General features: G+C 42.4%; 1 protein-coding gene across 3 annotated transcripts in view; it reads left to right on the top strand.

The window, feature by feature from the left end:
• The window catches only part of tbc1d22b (TBC1 domain family, member 22B), a 66,721-nt gene extending 51,160 nt beyond the window's left edge, over positions 1-15,561 (top strand). For 2 of the 3 annotated variants that reach the window (XM_066644723.1, XM_066644722.1), the window contains 2 exons: positions 8,126-8,221; positions 11,109-15,561. In XM_066644723.1, coding sequence (XP_066500820.1) covers positions 8,126-8,221; positions 11,109-11,237 — 225 coding nt within the window. In that variant the 3' untranslated portion in view covers positions 11,238-15,561. Of the gene's footprint in view, positions 1-2,427; positions 2,633-8,125; positions 8,222-11,108 lie in introns of those variants that run through there. The other variant, XM_066644724.1, reaches the window with a different exon arrangement.
• The last annotated feature ends 4,132 nt before the right edge of the window (positions 15,562-19,693 follow it).

Below are 19,693 nucleotides of genomic sequence, written 5' to 3'. Positions count from 1 at the left end.
TGTTGTTTTGCTGTGGTTAATGGGTGTTGCTAGGCAGAATTTAAGTCAGACCTAGTGTAGTATGTGTAAAATACATTATTCATTAATCCTGATCAGGTTCACGTTGGATCCAGAGCCCACCAGGAGTCTTTGGGGGCATCAGGCAGAAACACACTTTGGATGGGGCACCACTCACTCAGTCACTCGAACACTCAATTTCACACACTCACCCAGCCAATCTTCACAGCAAGATATGTTTTTGGTCTGTGGGAGGAAGCCCGCACATACACAAAAAGAAAACACCAAACTCCTCACAGACACCCACAGTGAGGTTTGAGCCCAGGAATTCAAGATCCTGGAGCTGTGAGGCAGTGACACTACCAGCAGTGCCATGGTGCCACCATAAATTACATCAGTGTTAAAATAAATAGTTTAATTTATATTTATCCTGGTTCACTAACAGTAAACTATGGCTGCCAAGTAGCATTATGGCTAAAAATGATTCTAGGGCATTTCTGATGTCTCGCCACCTTAATAAAGACTTATATATTACCATAACATATGTATAAGTCAAGTCTTTTACAACAGATTTGATGGCTCAGCCAAGTGTGTTTTATAAACCAGTTTTTTAGGGGCGGTAATATCCCTGATTTTTAAAAGATAAATAAGGCAGGCTTTTTATGGCCCAGAGATTTACATCATGCTGGAGGTCATTGGTTGGTTCAGACGGACATATTGGCAGCAGATGTTAGTGCTGAGGTGTCAGCCTCCCATGTTTCATGTCCTCTAAGCAAGCAGTCACAGGAATTTATTGTCGGGCCACATCTTGGCTGCAGCCTGTTATATTCTTAGTTTTCTGACCATCTATATACTTCAGGCCATAATTACCTCTTTCATTTTGTTCAGTTCATACAACTGAGTAAAATCTGCAGAGGATGTATATAGTTATCGCTGATGGAATTGATAAGTTTTTGTACTTCAGAGAAATTATTGTAGCTGGTGAAAAGGGCTTGACTTTGGACTCGGTCCTTTGTTCATTTGTATTCTCGTCGAATAGATCGAGTCCTGATGGATGTTCTGACTGCTTTTCATCCTTGGTCTCAGAAATCTTTTTGATATGTCTCTTTTCTTGATATTCTGTCCTTTATGTCTGATTTTCTGCTTTTTTAATTTCCCGTTTTTACATCTAACTCACAAAGACTTGTGGAAAGTGTATGAGTGAAGGCATATAATTACAAACAACTGAGATTTACCAGAATCCAATGTTTTTCAACTTGCGCATTTAACATGAGCTAAAATATTTTGGTCCAGTAGCATGTATAGGTTAAAAATCAGGCTAAAAGTCACATGGTGTGATCCTGGCTTTAGAGAGTGTTTCAGATTCACAAACTCTCTAGAGCCCTTTTCACCCAGCACAAGAGAAACTTGGAGGGGTCTGGCGCCACGACCAAAAAGACTCTGAGGGATCCGGCACCGCGATTGGAGAGACTTGGAGGGGTCCGACACCGCGATCGGAGAGACTCAGAGGGGTCCGACGCCACGACCGGAGAGACTCAGAGGGGTCCGGCGCTATGACTGGAGAGACCCGGAGGGGGGCGACGATGTGAACGGGGAGACCACATGGTGTGATCCTGGCTTTAGAGAGTGTTTCAGATTCCCAAACTCTCTAGACCACTTTTCACCCAACGCTGTGACAGGAGAAACTCAGAGGGGTCCGGCTCTGCGACCGGAGAGACTTGAAGGGTTCTGTCACCGCGACCGGAGAGACTCGGAGGGGTTCGGCGCTGCGACCAGAGAGACTCGGAGGGGTCCGGCGCTGCGACCAGAGAGACTCGGAGGGGTCCGGCGCTGCGACCAGAGAGACTCGGAGGGGTCCGGCTCAGCGACCGGAGAGACTCGGAGGGGTCCGGCTCAGCGACCGGGGAGACTCTGAGGGGTCCGGCGTTGCAACTGGAGACACTAGGACGACTTCAGAGCTGCGGTTGGAGAGACTCATTAGACGAGGCAGGCCAAATGTAAAGTCTTGGAGATGCATTGAAATCTGATCACTCAAACTACTTTCAGAGGTGGTTTGGGACACATCAGGCCATATCACAGCTGTAGCGTGAAGGATAATGTGTTCTGGTTTGTCCTCAACAACAGATTACTGTCCGTATCCTCTGCAACATTGCTCTAATCTCTCGCGCCATGTCCTCTCCCTTTCTCATAAATTAGCCCAGCCGTCTGCACGATTAAATAGTTTGTAACAGCCATAGTTGGCATTTGAATTCATGGGACTTTTCTGTCTGCAGTGAAGCAGTATGTGGCCGCCACGTCCTTCAGCCGAAATGATCTAGAAATAAAACCTCAGTAGCATTCATTGAAGATGCGTTCATAATGCCATGTTCTGATCAGAACACCCAAGGTACATGTTAATGCCAGTGTTTGTTTGTTTGTTTGTTTATTCAGGTTTAAAGCAGAAGAATGCTGTGGTGTTTGGTTAACTTCAAGCATCATCTAGAGTGGTATGAAGGAAGGAATGTTGTCTGATCTTTGGTCGTGTTGTGTAATTTGCCTGCACTGCATTTTTCTGATTGAATCCTGTGCCCCAAGTCATTGAGGCCAGTCTTTCCTGGCCTCGTCCCTGAGTGAGCTGGTTCAGACCAAGTCTGATGTATGCGCAGTGTTTTTTAATATGCTTTAATAAATATATGTGTGAACCCTCTTCACGGAATGCTTTATAAATCCAGCTGGAAAATGAACGGAGTGCTCCTTTATTGGGTCCGCCTCCTCTGGCTGCTTAGTCATACGATGCTTTCTGAGTGGGTTTGTGCCTAAGGCTGGACTGAATAAGCAATTCAAGGAAAGAGCTTCATTTGTTTGAGAGGAATGAGGTTTATTTCCTGCTCCAGTAGCTAACTGCTCACATGATGTATGGCCTAGACCAAAGGCACATGCTGAATTTAGCTTCATGTTTGTAAATATTTGCAAATATGTTTATAAAAAGAAATATATACATTAAAACTGTATTTCGACAGCTTTGGCCAGCAGAGACCCAGCGCTTGTACGTAATACAGTTGTACGCAAGACAATACTCTCAGTCAACCTTGGAGTACAATGTATGGATTATTAACTTGAAAGCAAATTTGTTATAGAGTTTGTGCAAATCTAATCACGTCTGCTTAAAGGTTTTGATCCGTGTTGCAGTATTTACTCATTTTTTGCATTTTTCTTCAGAAAACATATGGTAAAACAAGGCATTTTGATTTTGTGCCACATTTTATGTAAAGTACAGAGATTTGAGAATTGTCTCGCCGCCTCATCTGACTCTCTGAAATCACAGAAATCATGTTTATGTAAATGCACAAAGACCAGGTTAAAAACAGTAAAACAAACTTTTTTTTCATTCATTTATTTATATATATAAATCCCATGTTTTTTGATTAAGACAAAAAAACTGACTGGGTGTTCCACGTGTGTGGGTTGGTGGGCTCCAGATCTCTGAACAAGATCTGGTGTTGGGTTCCTCACTGGATGGAGATGGGTGTTGTGCTCCTCACTGGATGGAGATGGGTGTTGTGCTCCTCACTGGATGGAGATGGGTGTTGTGCTCCTCACTGGATGGAGATGGGTGTTGTGCTCCTCACTGGATGGAGATGGGTGTTGTGCTCCTCACTGGATGGAGATGGGTGTTGTGCTCCTCGCTGGATGGAGATGGGTGTTGTGTTCCTCGCTGGATGGAGATGGGTGTTGTGTTCCTCGCTGGATGGAGATGGGTGTTGTGCTCCTCGCTGGATGGAGATGGGTGTTGTGCTCCTCGCTGGATGGAGATGGGTGTTGTGTTCCTCGCTGGATGGAGATGGGTGTTGTGTTCCTCGCTGGATGGAGATGGGTGTTGTGCTCCTCGCTGGATGGAGATGGGTGTTGTGCTCCTCGCTGGATGGAGATGGGTGTTGTGCTCCTCGCTGGATGGAGATGGGTGTTGTGCTCCTCGCTGGATGGAGATGGGTGTTGTGCTCCTCGCTGGATGGAGATGGGTGTTGTGCTCCTCGCTGGATGGAGATGGGTGTTGTGCTCCTCGCTGGATGGAGATGGGTGTTGTGCTCCTCGCTGGATGGAGATGGGTGTTGTGTTCCTCGCTGGATGGAGATGGGTGTTGTGTTCCTCGCTGGATGGAGATGGGTGTTGTGTTCCTCGCTGGATGGAGATGGGTGTTGTGTTCCTCGCTGGGTGGAGATGGGTGTTGTGTTCCTCGCTGGGTGGAGATGGGTGTTGTGTTCCTCGCTGGATGGAGATGGGTGTTGTGTTCCTCGCTGGATGGAGATGGGTGTTGTGTTCCTCGCTGGATGGAGATGGGTGTTGTGTTCCTCGCTGGATGGAGATGGGTGTTGTGTTCCTCGCTGGATGGAGATGGGTGTTGTGTTCCTCGCTGGATGGAGATGGGTGTTGTGTTCCTCGCTGGATGGAGATGGGTGTTGTGTTCCTCGCTGGGTGGAGATGGGTGTTGTGTTCCTCGCTGGATGGAGATGGGTGTTGTGTTCCTCGCTGGGTGGAGATGGGTGTTGTGTTCCTCGCTGGGTGGAGATGGGTGTTGTGTTCCTCGCTGGGTGGAGATGGGTGTTGTGTTCCTCGCTGGGTGGAGATGGGTGTTGTGTTCCTCGCTGGGTGGAGATGGGTGTTGTGTTCCTCACTGGATGGAGCCATCATGCACCTTTAGGAATAGGTTAAAGGAATAACAATAAAGAATAGAGAAAGAGCAAAGAAAAGCATTTATTTCCACAGCTCCTGTGATGTAACCTCTCACTTCCCCCATGCCTGTGCAGGCGCGGAGATAATCTGACAGATAATAGGATTAATACATGAATAGATTTTCCTCGAATCCCTGTGTCACAGGGGAGAAAGTGCTTGAATCATGGAAATGTTTCCAGTGTTGTTTCAGCCGAAGCGTGTTATTTATAATATTATTTATTTTTATCTAGATTTTTGTTCAATTTCTCCAGAGTTCAAAGGTTAAAATGTAAATAAGGTCATTCAGAATATGTTCAGGTGAACTGCTTCATTCAAGAGAAACATTGTATATCTGAATTCTTCTCAGTGGTGGTGACAGGAACCAGACATCAGAAGGTTGGAATGCTTTTAACGCTACAGCAATATGGAGGGTGAGGGATGGAAGGTGTGTTTCATACCATGAAGCATAAGGCATTGGGCTGTGCAGACCCATCAACCAATCATCATTCCTCTCTAAACTCAATATTTACTCACATCTACAGCAGGGTTCGTGTGTATCACTCTGTATCGGCTGCATTTTAGAAACTGCTGTAGGTGATTGGAGGATTACTTTTGTAATTTGGGAGGTTGTGATTGCTTCTCTTCTGCAGATTCTCTGTCTCTGAAGATGACACCCCAAGAAGATTGTTTCCTCACCCTGTCAGCACTTGGGTATCATCGGCTGTCTTCTACAGATTTGCAGTCAAGGTTTGCAGGACAATATGGCCGAAGGCTCATTGCCCAGACAATCCGGAACAGACCGCACGCAGCCAATCTCCATCTCTTCGGGCTGCCAGGAGGTCTGCCATGACTGCCCTTCACCGCCAGGCCCATTTGCTCTGGTGTCCAGATTCTGCCTATGACAGTTGGATCATAGGGTCAAAGTGTGGAGAAGACACGGAGAACTCTAAGCTGATTGCTGCTCTGATAGAGCAACATCTTTCGGTGGAGGCCATCTGATGTTGTGGGGCGGCATCTCCCGCACTGGAAAAACGAGGCTTGACATCATTGGAGGCTTCTCAATTCAGAGAGATATCGAGAGATGAAATTCTCCAACCAGTGGCAATCCCATATCTCCACAGTCTGGGGCTGAACTCTATCTTCCAAGATGACAACACTCGCCCCCCACAGAGCGAGGTTTATCAGAGACTACCTCCAGAATGGGGGAGTGGAGAGGATGGAATGGCCTGCCATCGTCCTGCCCTCAACCCCATTGAACACTTGTGGGGATTAGCTTGGGCTTGCTGTTGGTGCCAGAGTGACCAACAGGACCACATTGGCTGACTTATGACAAATGCTGGTTGAAGAATGGGATGCCATCCCACAATAGTGTGTGACCAGGCTGGTGACCAGCATGAGTAGGAGGTACCAGGCTGTTCTTCTACACGCTACTGAGGCTCCTGTTTGTTAAATGAATAAATTGTTAAATTGCCAATACTTCTTGTTTCTTCAAACTTCAATCATCCAGTCTACCACCGAACACCAAACGAGTCAAAAGCTACTTGGCATCAGCAGAGAGGATTTGGCTATTTTTCATGGGCACACACACGTGTGTGTGTGTGTGTGTGTGTGTATATATATATATATATATATATATATATATATATATATATATATATATATATAAGCAGTTGTTAAGCAAAGTTATTGCTTTGAGAGATGTGACGGGGAGTGTTTTATTCTCACTGAGGAGCATTGAGTCCAGACGTTTATCTCCACTCTCTTTATTCTCTATCCCTTGTAATTGCATGTTAGAGCAGGAACACAAAGGCGCTGCCCCACAAGATCAATTAGTTTCCACAAAGAGCTCAGACGAGAGAGGGAGAGAGAGAGAGGGACGCACACCAGACAAAAAAGGAAAGTCATGTTGATGTTCCAGTGCAATCCAGTGTCTCCACCTTGCTCCTGATCCATTAGAGACAGTTCATTCTCTTGTGGTTCGTCAGGACCTCATTGCCCCTGCTCTCTTCTCTACTCTTCTCCATTTGTGTCCTCTCCTCTCCTGTCCTGTGCACTCACTTCTTCTCATTCCTCCTTTCTTCGCTCCTTGTCTCTTCTCCTATTCTTCTTCTGTTGCTGTCTCTTCGATTCTCTGCTTGTTGTTGTTTCCCCACTTTTTTTACTTTTTTTCCTCCTCCTTCATTTTCTCTACTCTGACTCTCTCTCTCTGTCTCTCTTTCTGTCTCTCTCTCTCTCTCTCTCTCTCTCTCCCTCTCTCTCTCTCTCTCTCTCTCTCTCTCTCTCTATATATATATATATATATATATATTTCTCTGTCTGTCTCTCCCTCTTTCTCTCCCTCTCTCTCCCCTTTCTCTCCCTCTCTGTCTCTTTCTGTCTGTCTGCCTCTCTCTCTCTCTCTCTTTCTCCCTCTTTCTCTCTCGCTCTCTCTCCCCCTCTTTTTGTCTCTCTCTCTCTCTCTCTCTCCCCTTTCTCTCCCTCTCTCTCTTTCTCTCTGTCTGTCTGCCTCTCTCTCTCTCCCTCTCTCTCTCTCTTTCTCCCTCTCTTTCTCTCTCGCTCTCTTTCTCTCTCTCTCTCTCTCTCTCTCTCATATATGTTGCACATTTTCCTCAAAAGTTTAAAATGTACTTCTCTTACTGCCTTTTTCCCTTTGCTTTTTTTCCTCTTTTTCTTATTTTCTCTCCACATGCTCCCTCTCTCGTCCATTTTCTTTTGTCTTTCCTGGTTTCTCTCACTCACTGCTTGGAGAGAAGCAAACAGAAAGCGAAACGCAAACAGGAAAACAAGAACAAACCTATTTATAGCCAGACGCCTTGCCTCAAGTGGCTGGAAGTACTGCACTGAGAGACAGAGAGACAGAGAGACAGAGAGACAGAGACAGAGAGAGAGAGAGAGAGAGAGAGAGAGAGAGAGATGGAGTGTGAGAGAGATGGAGTGTGAGAGAGAGAGAGAGGAGTGTGAGGGAGGGGGTGGTATCTTGAGACACGGTAGACTCTATATTAATGCCTTGTTTATTAGCAGCGGTGGTGAAGGTGGTAATTGACATGATTGGTTTCCTCAGTTGATGAATTAAACTGCTGCTGAATAAACAGCTGGAATGAGCTGAGGATGAGTCTGCAGTGGTTCAGCCAGTGCCCCACACACCATTCACTGAGACATTCACTTCAAATACATGTTAAATAACTGAAATTTCAGGCTCATTATTTAAAGGCCTCTCCTAAAAGCAGGGTTTTCACACGTCGTGGAAAAGCATGGAATATTTATTCCACATTGTCCTCTGAGACGTTGCTGATTGCCGTTTCCACGCAGTTGGGGTTCCTCAGATCACACGCTGCTACAAAGCTGAGAGTGTAAAGGCAAGCACATGCTTGAAAGTAGCCATTGTTTGAATAATATATATTTTTTTATTAAAAGTCTTTTCTTGCTGTTGTTTCTGCAGGCGGAGTCGGAGGGTTTCTCTCACTTCCACCTGTACGTCTGCGCAGCTTTCCTCATCAAGTGGCGCAAAGAGATTCTCTCCATGTGCGACTTCCAGGTATTCACAGACTTGTGTGTGTGTGTGTGAGAGAGAGATTATCTTTTCAACGCCACATGTACCTAACTTCTAAGAAATGCCCTGAACATTATCTTCTCAACTTCAATTTTAACCTGGACTGTACCAGCCATGGTACCATGGAATGCTTGTCTTTAATCGGCCCACTCTTGGACCACTTGTAGTGTATGAGGCAAACTGCGATGGGGTGTATCAAGTTTGAATGTAATTCCAGGGACTCAAATCCATGCTCGTTAGGTGATAGCACACTCACTGTTGAAAGAAAACGAAGACCAAAGACAGTGGTGACCCCCCTGTTGTGATGCTATGTGTAGGGCGTTGTGTTGTTGCTGTGTATTTACACAGGCTACAGATCACTGCTGATGCATTGAGTGTATTTTATTTAAGTGTGCATGCTGTGGCCGGCTCTGCAAGGGTGTGTGTTGTGTGTGTGTGTGTGTATGTTGTGGCTAAATGTGTGTGTGTGTATATGTGTGTTAAGTGCATGTCATACTCCACACTGCGCCGTCTCGTCTGAGCCGTCACACACTCCGTGTTGATCGCAGTAATTGGTGCTGCAGCTGAGCCTCACTGTAACTGCATTACACACACCAACGGTCAGCCCACCTCAGAGACCCCCCCCCCCCCCCCGAAACACACACACACACACACACACATTTTTCTCCTCTTTTCATTACTATTTCTATCTTCTCTTCTTTTTTTATTCTCATCTTTCTTTGCTTCCGCTCTCACTTTCTCCTTCACTCTGTTCATTCCCTCCTCCTCCCCCTCTTCTTTCTCCTTTCATCTCTCAACATCTCCCCTTCATTCCTCCATTTCTGTCTTTATCGCTTCTTAACTCTTCCCTCTCTCGTGTGTGTGAGAGTGACTGGGTGAATGTGTGTGTGTGTGTGAGTGACTGGGTGAATGTGTGAGTGACTGGGTGAATGTGTGAGTGACTGGGTGAGTGACTGGGTGAATGTGTGTGTGAGTGACTGGGTGAATGTGTGTGTGAGTGACTGGGTGAATGTGTGTGTGAGTTACTGGGTGAATGTGTGTGTGAGTGACTGGGTGAATGTGTGTGTGAGTGACTGGGTGATTTAATGTGTGTGAGTGACTGGGTGAATGTGTGTGTGAGTGACTAGGTGATTTAATGTGTGTGAGTGACTAGGTGATTTAATGTGTGTGAGTGACTGGGTGGTTTAATGTGTGAGAGTGACTGGGTGCGTGTGTGTGTGTGTGTGAGAGTGACTGGGTGAATGTGTGTGAGAGTGACTGGGTGAATGTGTGTGTGTGTGTGAGTGACTGGGTGATTTAATGTGTGTGAGTGACTGGGTGATTTAATGTGTGTGAGTGACTGGGTGATTTAATGTGTGAGAGTGACTGGGTGAATGTGTGTGTGTGTGTGTGAGTGACTGGGTGAATGTGTGTGAGAGTGACTGGGTGAATGTGTGTGAGAGTGACTGGGTGAATGTGTGTGAGAGTGACTGGGTGAATGTGTGTGTGTGTGAGAGTGACTGGGTGAATGTGTGTGTGTGTGAGAGTGACTGGGTGAATGTGTGTGTGAGTGACTAGGTGATTTAATGTGTGTGAGTGACTGGGTGATTTAATGTGTGAGAGTGACTGGGTGAATGTGTGTGTGTGTGTGAGAGTGACTGGGTGAATGTGTGTGTGTGTGTGAGAGTGACTGGGTGAATGTGTGTGTGTGAGAGAGTGACTGGGTGAATGTGTGTGTGAGTGACTGGGTGAATGTGTGTGTGAGTGACTAGGTGATTTAATGTGTGTGAGTGACTGGGTGATTTAATGTGTGAGAGTGACTGGGTGAATGTGTGTGTGTGTGAGAGTGACTGGGTGAATGTGTGTGTGAGTGACTGGGTGATTTAATGTGTGTGAGTGACTGGGTGAATGTGTGTGTGTGAGTGACTGATTTAATGTGTGTGAGTGACTGGGTGAATGTGTGTGTGAGTGACTGGGTGAATGTGTGTGTGAGTGACTAGGTGATTTAATGTGTGTGAGTGACTGGGTGATTTAATGTGTGTGAGTGACTGGGTGAATGTGTGTGTGAGTGACTGGGTGAATGTGTGTGTGAGTGACTAGGTGATTTAATGTGTGTGAGTGACTGGGTGATTTAATGTGTGAGAGTGACTGGGTGAATGTGTGTGTGTGTGTGTGTGTGAGAGTGACTGGGTGAATGTGTGTGTGAGTGACTGGGTGATTTAATGTGTGTGAGTGACTGGGTGAATGTGTGTGAGTGACTGGGTGAATGTGTGTGTGTGTGTGTGTGTGAGTGACTGGGTGAATGTGTGTGAGTGACTGGGTGAATGTGTGTGAGTGACTGGGTGAATGTGTGTGTGAGTGACTGGGTGAGTGTGTGTGAGTGACTGGGTGTGGTATATTCCACACAGTAGTGCAGATGCTGACCATAATGCGTGTCTGAAGATGTCATGCAATAAAACTATGCTAGTAATGTTATTAATAGTAATAATATAGTTTTATTGCACATCTTCAGATTCATGCGTTATTCATACATGTAGTGTATATTTTAAATGTATAAATAATAAAATAGTAATTTCAGGCTGAGAATTAGAAATACTGAGCTCTGAGGAGCCATTTGCTTGACACACCTTACATTACACAACAGTTTTCAAGTGCCATGCCACCACTGCTCAAACACCACAGGAAGGTCATACTGAAATTTGGAAAAAAATTTGGTGGAGTTCCCCTTTGACGTTAGGTTGTGATATGCTTTGCTTTAGTTTGGGAGCAGTGCACAGGGTTTGTTACAGATTTGTTACAGAATCAGATCTGAGTTCAAGTATCCCAGCCATTCACTCTTTTCCATCACTGCTTTCTGGAAGTCCACATCAACGTCTTCTGCCATGTCTTTCAGGGCCTGCTAATGCTCCTGCAGAACCTACCCACAATACACTGGGGTAACGAGGAGGTGGGCTTGCTCCTGGCCGAAGCCTACAGACTCAAATACATGTTTGCGGACGCTCCCAGCCACTACAAAAGATAAGGATGTCCTGACACACTGAGCACGGCAGTGACCAACACCCCCTCTCTCTCTCTCTCTCTCTCTCTCTCTCTCTTTCTCTCTCTCTCTCTCTCAGTCTAGAGGCATTTCCTTTATCTTCTGTTACGTTTTTGAAGGGGCTCCGTGCTGCTGGGGCAGACTGGAAAAAAAAAAGAGATCTAGAACAAAGAACACAGTTCCCCCTGCTACAAAGCAGGTGGGCTTCACTTTGAGCAGATGAAGACCAACTACTCACCTCAACTTTTATCAAACTAATAATGGGACACAGAAGAAAGCAGAGCACAGTCTCAGTCCCTTTATGAAAACTGTTTTTATTGAGTTTGATTTTTGATTTTAATAACCTCCTGCATTGTATCCGCTCGCACTCCTGATGCTTTTATAGCAGAGTCGTCACTCCTCCTTTTTCATACTCCAGGTGATTTCATTATTTTTATTTGTGGTTTCCATGACGAGGGATGTTTTTTCTTTTTAAATGTTTGTTTGGTTTTTGTCCTGCTTTCCTTCTGCCTTCGTTTCTCCACTGGACCCCAGCAGCACCTCCGGCTCCACTCATCTCCAGTAGACAAACCCGCAGCAGCCAATCAGGGTCACTTCTGATGAGATGCAGCAGTACACGACTCTGGCCCTTAACAAGGGACGTTTGGGCTGGATGCTGGCAGAAGACTGTGAATTGAAACAATCAAGGACGACGTCCTACTTTCTGAAGGTGGCCTAGCTTCACGTGAAGCCCACGCATATTGCACAAAATGGAGTTAAAGATATAAGCACGGGACTTTGTTCACAGCGGCGGAGTTTCCGAATCAACTACTGAGGTGATGTTCCGGCACAGGCAGCTTCGCACTGTGGTGATGTGGTGAAATATAAATAATAATGTTTATAGCCAATGAATCCATTTAGAGAGAGTGTCTGTGCACCCATCGTGAAAAACAAAAAACTACTGAGTCAGTAATGCAAGCTGGAAAATCCTTGTGCAGCTGCTGTCTGTTTTTTTGCCCTCAAAACTGCAGGTAGATGATGTCCTTTTACGCTGATCCAGGACCAGCTCCTCCTGCCCAAAGTAATAGGTTAATCATTGAAGCAGTATATACAAAACTGACCCTGGATCAGTGTAAAGTTACACTGCTTTCATGTGCTCTTGGGTGGGCTGGGACAATGAGTCCTAGGGCTAATAAAGGAAAATAATCACATTATCGTACGTTATAGTTAACAGTTGTAAATCATATTTCATTATAATGATCGTCGTCATGGTAATAATAATCATTCTAAACAAGTGTCTTATAAATAACAGTAACACACGGTGGAAAATGAGGCAAAACCGAACTAATTGTGCATATATTTGCATATTTTAATGTTCCAAAATGTGGTGTTAGAGCTGAATTTATTTCATTGTGACGACACACTCCAGAAAGTGTTTTGCAGGAGAAACTCTTATTGTGCCTTTTATATTTTCCCTTTATTACACACATAGAACATCACTTTGATGTCACATGTTGAAGCAGGACAGGGTACGGTAGCAAACACTGCATTCTGGAAAAATTCAGATTCCGAAAAAATCGGATTAATTTTTCTAAGTAGGTAATAAGACCGTTTTTTTTTATTATTATTTATTTATTTATAATTAAATAAAATATAAACACCAGAGAGTCCCACCTGCCCAGATCTGACTTGTCCGCTAACAAACGCCCAACACCATGCTTGAGTGAAGGGGAGGAGGGTCCATCGTACAGAAAGATCGGGCCAAATTGGACTCCCTTGATCTCTTCTTGATAGATACAGTGCTGAGACTGTGGCACTACTCGAGAGCCCCTTAAATCTACAAGGAATTTGGAGACGTTTCTGGTTTGCATACTTTAGTTGGACATTAAAGTGAAATTCAATATGGATATTACTCCAAATGATTATCCAGTTGTGAGAGATGCTAGGTTTGTAGTTATTTTCCCCCTGTAGGTTACTCATACTGTCCTTACTCAGTCGTCACTTAGAACTTTAGAGTGTGTACACTATCCTGGTCCCTACTGTCCCATAAGTACTTGGAAAAAAGAATGTGCTACATAGACCAACACTGGTTCATATATCTATATTTACTTCCTAATCTAGTAAACATATTCCTCCTCTGAGAAAACGACCCCCCAGTTTGCACTTGAAAGCAGCCGAGGACTCCTCTCCCCAGTTCTGCTAAGCACACAAGGTAAAAAAGAGATTGCCAGATATATTATTTCTTCAGCGGAGACAGGTGAATAGCTCCTCTTTGCATTACCTTTTAACTCAAAGTAGAATTACATGGTACTTTTAAAAGCATGAAGATACAATAGGTGAGTACTTTGTAGATTTGATTTGATTCAGTTTAATTTCCAGATTCAGCATACAAAGATATGCTATGAATAAATTAGGTACCGCAATATTAATCCCACACGTTATTCTCTTTTTTGACTTTTTCCCAAATTCAAAAGGACTTGTTTCCAAAGAGGGCTCGGATCACCTCATATAACCAAGCAATCAGTTTTCTAATCCCATTGATAGTTTTAATAATTAACGAAGAAGTGTCTTTCTACTTTAATTATAGAAGAAAATGGAGTGTATGTGAATAGAGAGAACTGTCAGGATCGGTTAAAAGTGATGGTGTTATATTGGCCATGCTTCTGCGGAGAGATGAAGAAGGTGGGAGGAGGATGCTGATGATGAAGGCTCTGAGCAACACCTTGTACCCAACACCTTAGGCTTTCCACAGCTCCACATGCATGCTGGGTAATGTCGCGGTCATAAAAGCCCAATTACTTCTAATATGGAGGTTTTTGGGTGAAATGGAAGGCACATTGATTAAATTGGTGAGAGTGGTGGAGTTTCAGTTGGCTTATTAATCATGGCATATTCAGAAAGTGTTACCACTGCCTGGCGTCTTCAAAAGTCATCAGATAATATGATCCGAATGTATGGGGTTATGGCGACATGTACCACCATCACTGCTTTAAGACTGTTACAGTGTCTTTACTATAAAGCATTGACAATTGAAAATGTATGCTTTTTTTAAAAACTGGAATGTGTTTTTCCTTTTTGAATTTTATTTGTAATTTTGAAATATATGCGTTACTTATGGGTTTAAAAAGTGATATTTCAGCATTCCAAAACATTTGGAGTCCAGAATATGTTGTTTCTTTAGTTTGAAACTAAAGCTAACTCTGCTAACAAACATTGAAAAGCAAATGGCTTTTGTAAATACATGCCAAACTATTTATATATTTTCTTTAATTTATATTAATAAGCTTCATAATGTCAGTGATGTTTTAGTAAAATCGCTCAGAATGATATTATTCACACATTGAATGTAAAACTGGAACTGTGTTATCGTCCGCATTGCATTTGTTTTCTGATGCTCTTGAGATGTAAAATGTTAGGCATGGAATGAAAGGTGATAGTGTTTACTCTAAAATGACTAATTTTTTTAATTTGACTGAGATTTGTTGCTGTATTCCAACTGACTGTAAATCACACAGCATCCTAAATTCCTGCTTTATTTACTTATTAGGTTTACAATTAAAGTTACAAAGCATTTTTATCGTAACATAAAATTCTCATTTAAAATGTAAACATTTCCCGTTCTGTTGTCATATTGTTCCGTAGAATGAAATATGACATTTATCATTTGAACTGGAAATGAAGTAGTTTGAAAATGCAAAATGATAAGAATTTATTCGTCACAGCATTCATTACGAGTTCTATGAAGGAAAATGCGATGCTAAAGCATGTGCATTTGTTCTGTATTTGGGATAACATTGTATCTAAAGGTACATGAGGTAAAAAGGTAATTACAGTGTTGCTGATGGTTAATGTAACTAATTTATGCATCATTTATATTGTAAATTTTTGTAATTTTTTGAAATTTTTGAAAACACATGGATATATACAAAATACAATACAATGACAAAAGACTATGAGAATGTATGGATTTTGAATTACAATTAAATTACAGACAGAAATTATTTAAACCTAATAAGACCTGAATGTAATTTTTGAGTGGGTTGAGAAGGTTTAGAGGGCTATTTGTGTGACTGTCGACTTCCGGTGTTTGTTAGCAATGTTAGCATCATAGCCCTTGTTCCACACTAAAGAAGCAAAGTTTTGACTCCAAATAGACCTTGACCCATCGACTGCATCTGGGTTCAGTGGAAAATCTTGTAATTTTATTTTGCAAGGACACTGTTTCTTGAAATGTTTTTAATTTTTTATTTAATATTAAAATGGGTTCTTTTTTTTGTGTTGAAAATGTGTTATGCCATGGTATAAAAACAACAGTTGGTATTTAATTGTCTGACTGAGTATGACACACCCACATTTTAAAAAGCACAGAAATGTTTGCAAACTCCTACTATTCCTTTTACTTTTTTGAAATTTTGCGCAGAAAAAAACGGTCAGCAGTTACACCTGTGTTCTTAAGGTGGAACATCATCTCATGAAAGGATGTGGTTCTATGTGAAAGGCTTTTAGGTAAATACTGTCCCTTCCAATCTTTGGTGTAGTGACATAGTTTCTGTGCATCAGGAAACCTCAGGAAAACAGTAGTCCTTCTACAAACAGCTTCACAGAGAAACAATGGGGAATGTAAGTGGCGTGGAGATTGTGGCAATTTTCATGGAAAATAAGCACTTTTCCACCACTCTTCCAGCAAAACTAAGCATTTCAGGCAAAAGTGATATCAGTTCTAAAAACAGGATGTGTAATTTTATCTGCAGGAAATTGCGCTAGATTGACTAAGTGATTTTCCTTTGTCTGAGCCAGTTGTTTCTCTACGGGGCTTATGCTTAAAGTGCATCATTGTGATGTCATGAGTGTTCATAAATACTCCCTTTTTGCTTGTTCTCAGCTTGGAGAGAGGCAGCATTATTGCTGTTATGTGGTTCCTTTTCTAAACTGCTGCAGAGCTGTAGTAATGCCTTTATTTAAAAGCCAGTATTTTGTTTAAGTAAAGAACAAGAATCTCTATAGAGTTCTGGTGCTCAATTCCTGGAGGGATGCAGCAGAGTGCGGTGTATTGTTCTCTCCGCTCTCACACACGTGATTCTGTTTGATAATTAACTGAGTTGAATGAGGTGTATCGTGTTTTGGAGCAGGAAAAGTATTGGCAACCCTGCAGGAATAGTTTTTCTTAATGCTAATTTGCTTTTCATTTCTGTGCCTGTTCTTTTCTCCTGTGGAAAGCTATTTTATTTCCAGGCTAAAATATAAACAGGCTTAAAGAGGCATTCCAGCTTGAAGTCTAAGTTTTTGCATGTTGTTTGTGGTGATGTTCAGCAATTCATCTGTTTAACAGCAGTCATGAATTCATTTTATTTTCATTACATACGTTAGTTTTTATTACGACAAACTCTGGGACTCTATAATCTAGTTTTTTAGTGTTACACTAAGCCAGGTATATAATATTTATAACAGATCTGTTGATAAATAATTTAAAAAATATTTGCAAAAGTTGCTGTGATTAAAAGCAATTAATTCCATTAAAACTGAATATTCTGAATGTAACATTTAAATAATCAATGTAAGATTGAGCACAGTAAATTATATTTTTATTAGTTATTTATATTAATAGTGTCTGCGAATTAAATATAATCACAGGAATGAAATTTGGAGATAAATGGTGGAGTATGATACGCATGACAAACCTTTTAAAAAAAAAACAAAGATTATCTCAGTGTACTTTTGATCACTTTTGAATTAAGCGACTCTTAATTTGCTTTAGTATCAGACACAAGGTTTAATAGAGAATATTAACGCTACAGTGCGACTCGTGGCTTAGACATAGTTTAACCGAGGAAGAAGATGAAACAGGAGGTGTGTGTGAGAGAGAGAGAGAGAGGACGAAGAGTATGATATAATTCAATATATATAAGATCTCTTCAGAACGCATCGGTAGTGATGCTGTGTTTACATCGCTGGATAAAATGGCTAATATGTCACTAACCTCTAAAAATTGAACTGTTAAATTAATTAATTAATTATATATGCCTTAAATTCCCACATGCATTATCATGCATTACTACATTAATTTTAACTGCAAAAATTATTAGCTTATAGATTAGTGGCTAACCTAACCGACAAAACTGATATCACAGACATATTTTCCCCTGAGAAATCAACTCAGACTGAGGTAAAATTTTCCACACGCTTTAATACTGTTATCCTCCTCCTTTGACAAGTCTTTTACGTTGAAGAACAGCTACAGATCTACAGCTGTTACAGCTTCCTAGCTTTAGCATTAGCTAACAGGCTTCTAGCTAACAAGTCCCTCCTACCTTCCCGACTTCTAGTCCTTCTAGGACTTTTCCTAGATTTTAAACTGGATATTCTTGCTCCAGACAGTAATGCTGCACAACACTAAGAGGAAGATGTTTACAGCAGTTTTATCCATTGCTTAATTCAGACTTCAGCTGGAGTGCCCCTTTAATCATATCCTGATTTTCCTAGCCCCAGTGTTTGGTGTGTAAAATGTGATCCCTATCCTCTAACCCCGCTCCTGAATGTGTAAATGACCAGACTTGATTTTGACCTAATGATTGTTCAAGGCTCTGACACACTTCTGATGATTTTGTTTGTACGTTTGATTTAAAGCACACTGTGACGTAGGATTGACGCCGATCTGCCTGCAGCTGTGTCACTTACGCTCTTCATTAACTCCTGAAAGCATTTTTCTTATGATTCCATTGTTTATACGCAATGCTGATGTAAACAGAGTAATTAGAGCTGCAGAAGCTTGGAAATGTGTTTCTTTGGGCGACTGACTGGGGGCTCCTGTGGAGGGTGGGTGGCATTTTTAGGGGGGAAATATGGAATATTCATTTCTCTCTAATTAGGGAGCTTCCTGGTTTGCTTCCTCTTTCTCTTTTTTGTGCTACCACTTATTAAAATTAAAGCATAGACCTTTTAATCTACCAGTTACTAACATATACTGCTATAGCACATCTTTCAGTCTATGTTCGTCCACAGACCAGAAAAAATTAAAAAATTAATAGGTTCGCTTTATAGTTCCACAGATACACAGTTGTAGTCCATCTGCTCTGTGTTAGTTGTTAGTCACCTTTCACCCTATTCTTGAATATTCAGGACCCCGCAAAGGCCGTGTATTCTCTGTGTGGTGTATCATTCTCAGCACTGCAGGGGCACTGACGTGGTGGCGGTGTTTAAGTGCGAGTTGCTATCTCCGACTTTACGTCTACATTGTGAACAAAGCAGCTGTAGCTAATAGTGGGCTGTGAGTGGGCACAGTGTTTTAAAACTCCAGCATAACACACACTAACCACCACCACCACCATGCCATGTCACCACAGCGATGAGAGTCATCCACCACCCAAATCATACCTGCTCTTTTGGGGGTTCCTGTTTGGTTTTGTAGAAACACAGAGGTCGTTTTATTGTTTGGGTTGATCAGTATATGAGGCAGTAAACACACACACACACACACACACACACACACACACACAGCCATCAGCTCTGTGAGATGGTCTTGCAAGTGAGCCTTTGTAGAAACTGAAAAGGTCTTCCGGACGCTCCTGCACTTCACAGCGATCTGAGGAGACAGAACACGGCTTTCTACAGCAGTGACGCTATGTTTTTTATTTATTAATTTTTTTCTGAAGGAAGGAAGAGAAAAAAAAAAAGAGTCCACTGGTGCAGCCACCATGTTTATTTATAGCCATGTCCTAGGTGTCCTAAGGTATTTGTCTCCTCCTTCTGACTTGTCCTGGGTTCCCCTGTTTTGTATGAGGGATATCCCCCCCCCCTGTTTTTAATGATAGCTAAAAATGAAAGGTAGTTTGTAGCCACTGAGTCGTAGGCTAATAGTCGGCCACAGGATTTCATTCATTATTAGAAAAATGTATGTGTGCTTGAGGTGTCTTTTTTTTCCAGGTCTAATTTTCTCAGTGTGCACAAAGCTGTTGTTAAAAATATATAATTTTGAGAATAAAGTTGACTTTTCAAGATTAAAGCCAACCCCCTCGACATCAGTTTTACACCTTTAGCCAAAATGCTACAACATTTACTGGGGGGCAGTGGATTGTTTTCTTAAATTAACGACAAGATATTGCAGGCATTTTCTTGTAATTTTTTTTATTTTTGAAATCTTACTTTCTCAATTTTTGAAAATTTAAAGTGTGACTTTGTTTAATTAAATTTAACCATTAGACATTTTTTAACACTGTTTCTTTAAAGGTGTAATAAAGTGTCCTGTTTTTTCGGGGGTGGGGGGGGTCATATACTTGCCCTGGGTTGAGAAAACTGACACGGTGCTTTCTCCTGCATTATTCAGCCGGGGCTTGCTGCGAGTTTCATCAGAGCCATGTTTTGGGGTGTGTGATTTTGATGATAATTTTCTGCTGTTGTACCGTAGCTTGGGCAGCTTGTGGCGCTTTGATTGTGTTCACAGTTTGCAATGCAAATGTGGCGCTGAT

Source organism: Hoplias malabaricus, chromosome 14 (assembly GCF_029633855.1).
Source record: "Hoplias malabaricus isolate fHopMal1 chromosome 14, fHopMal1.hap1, whole genome shotgun sequence".
Lineage (NCBI taxonomy): Eukaryota > Metazoa > Chordata > Actinopteri > Characiformes > Erythrinidae > Hoplias > Hoplias malabaricus.
The sequence above is the reverse complement of the archived record's forward strand: the minus strand, read 5'-3'. Positions and strand labels throughout refer to the sequence as shown.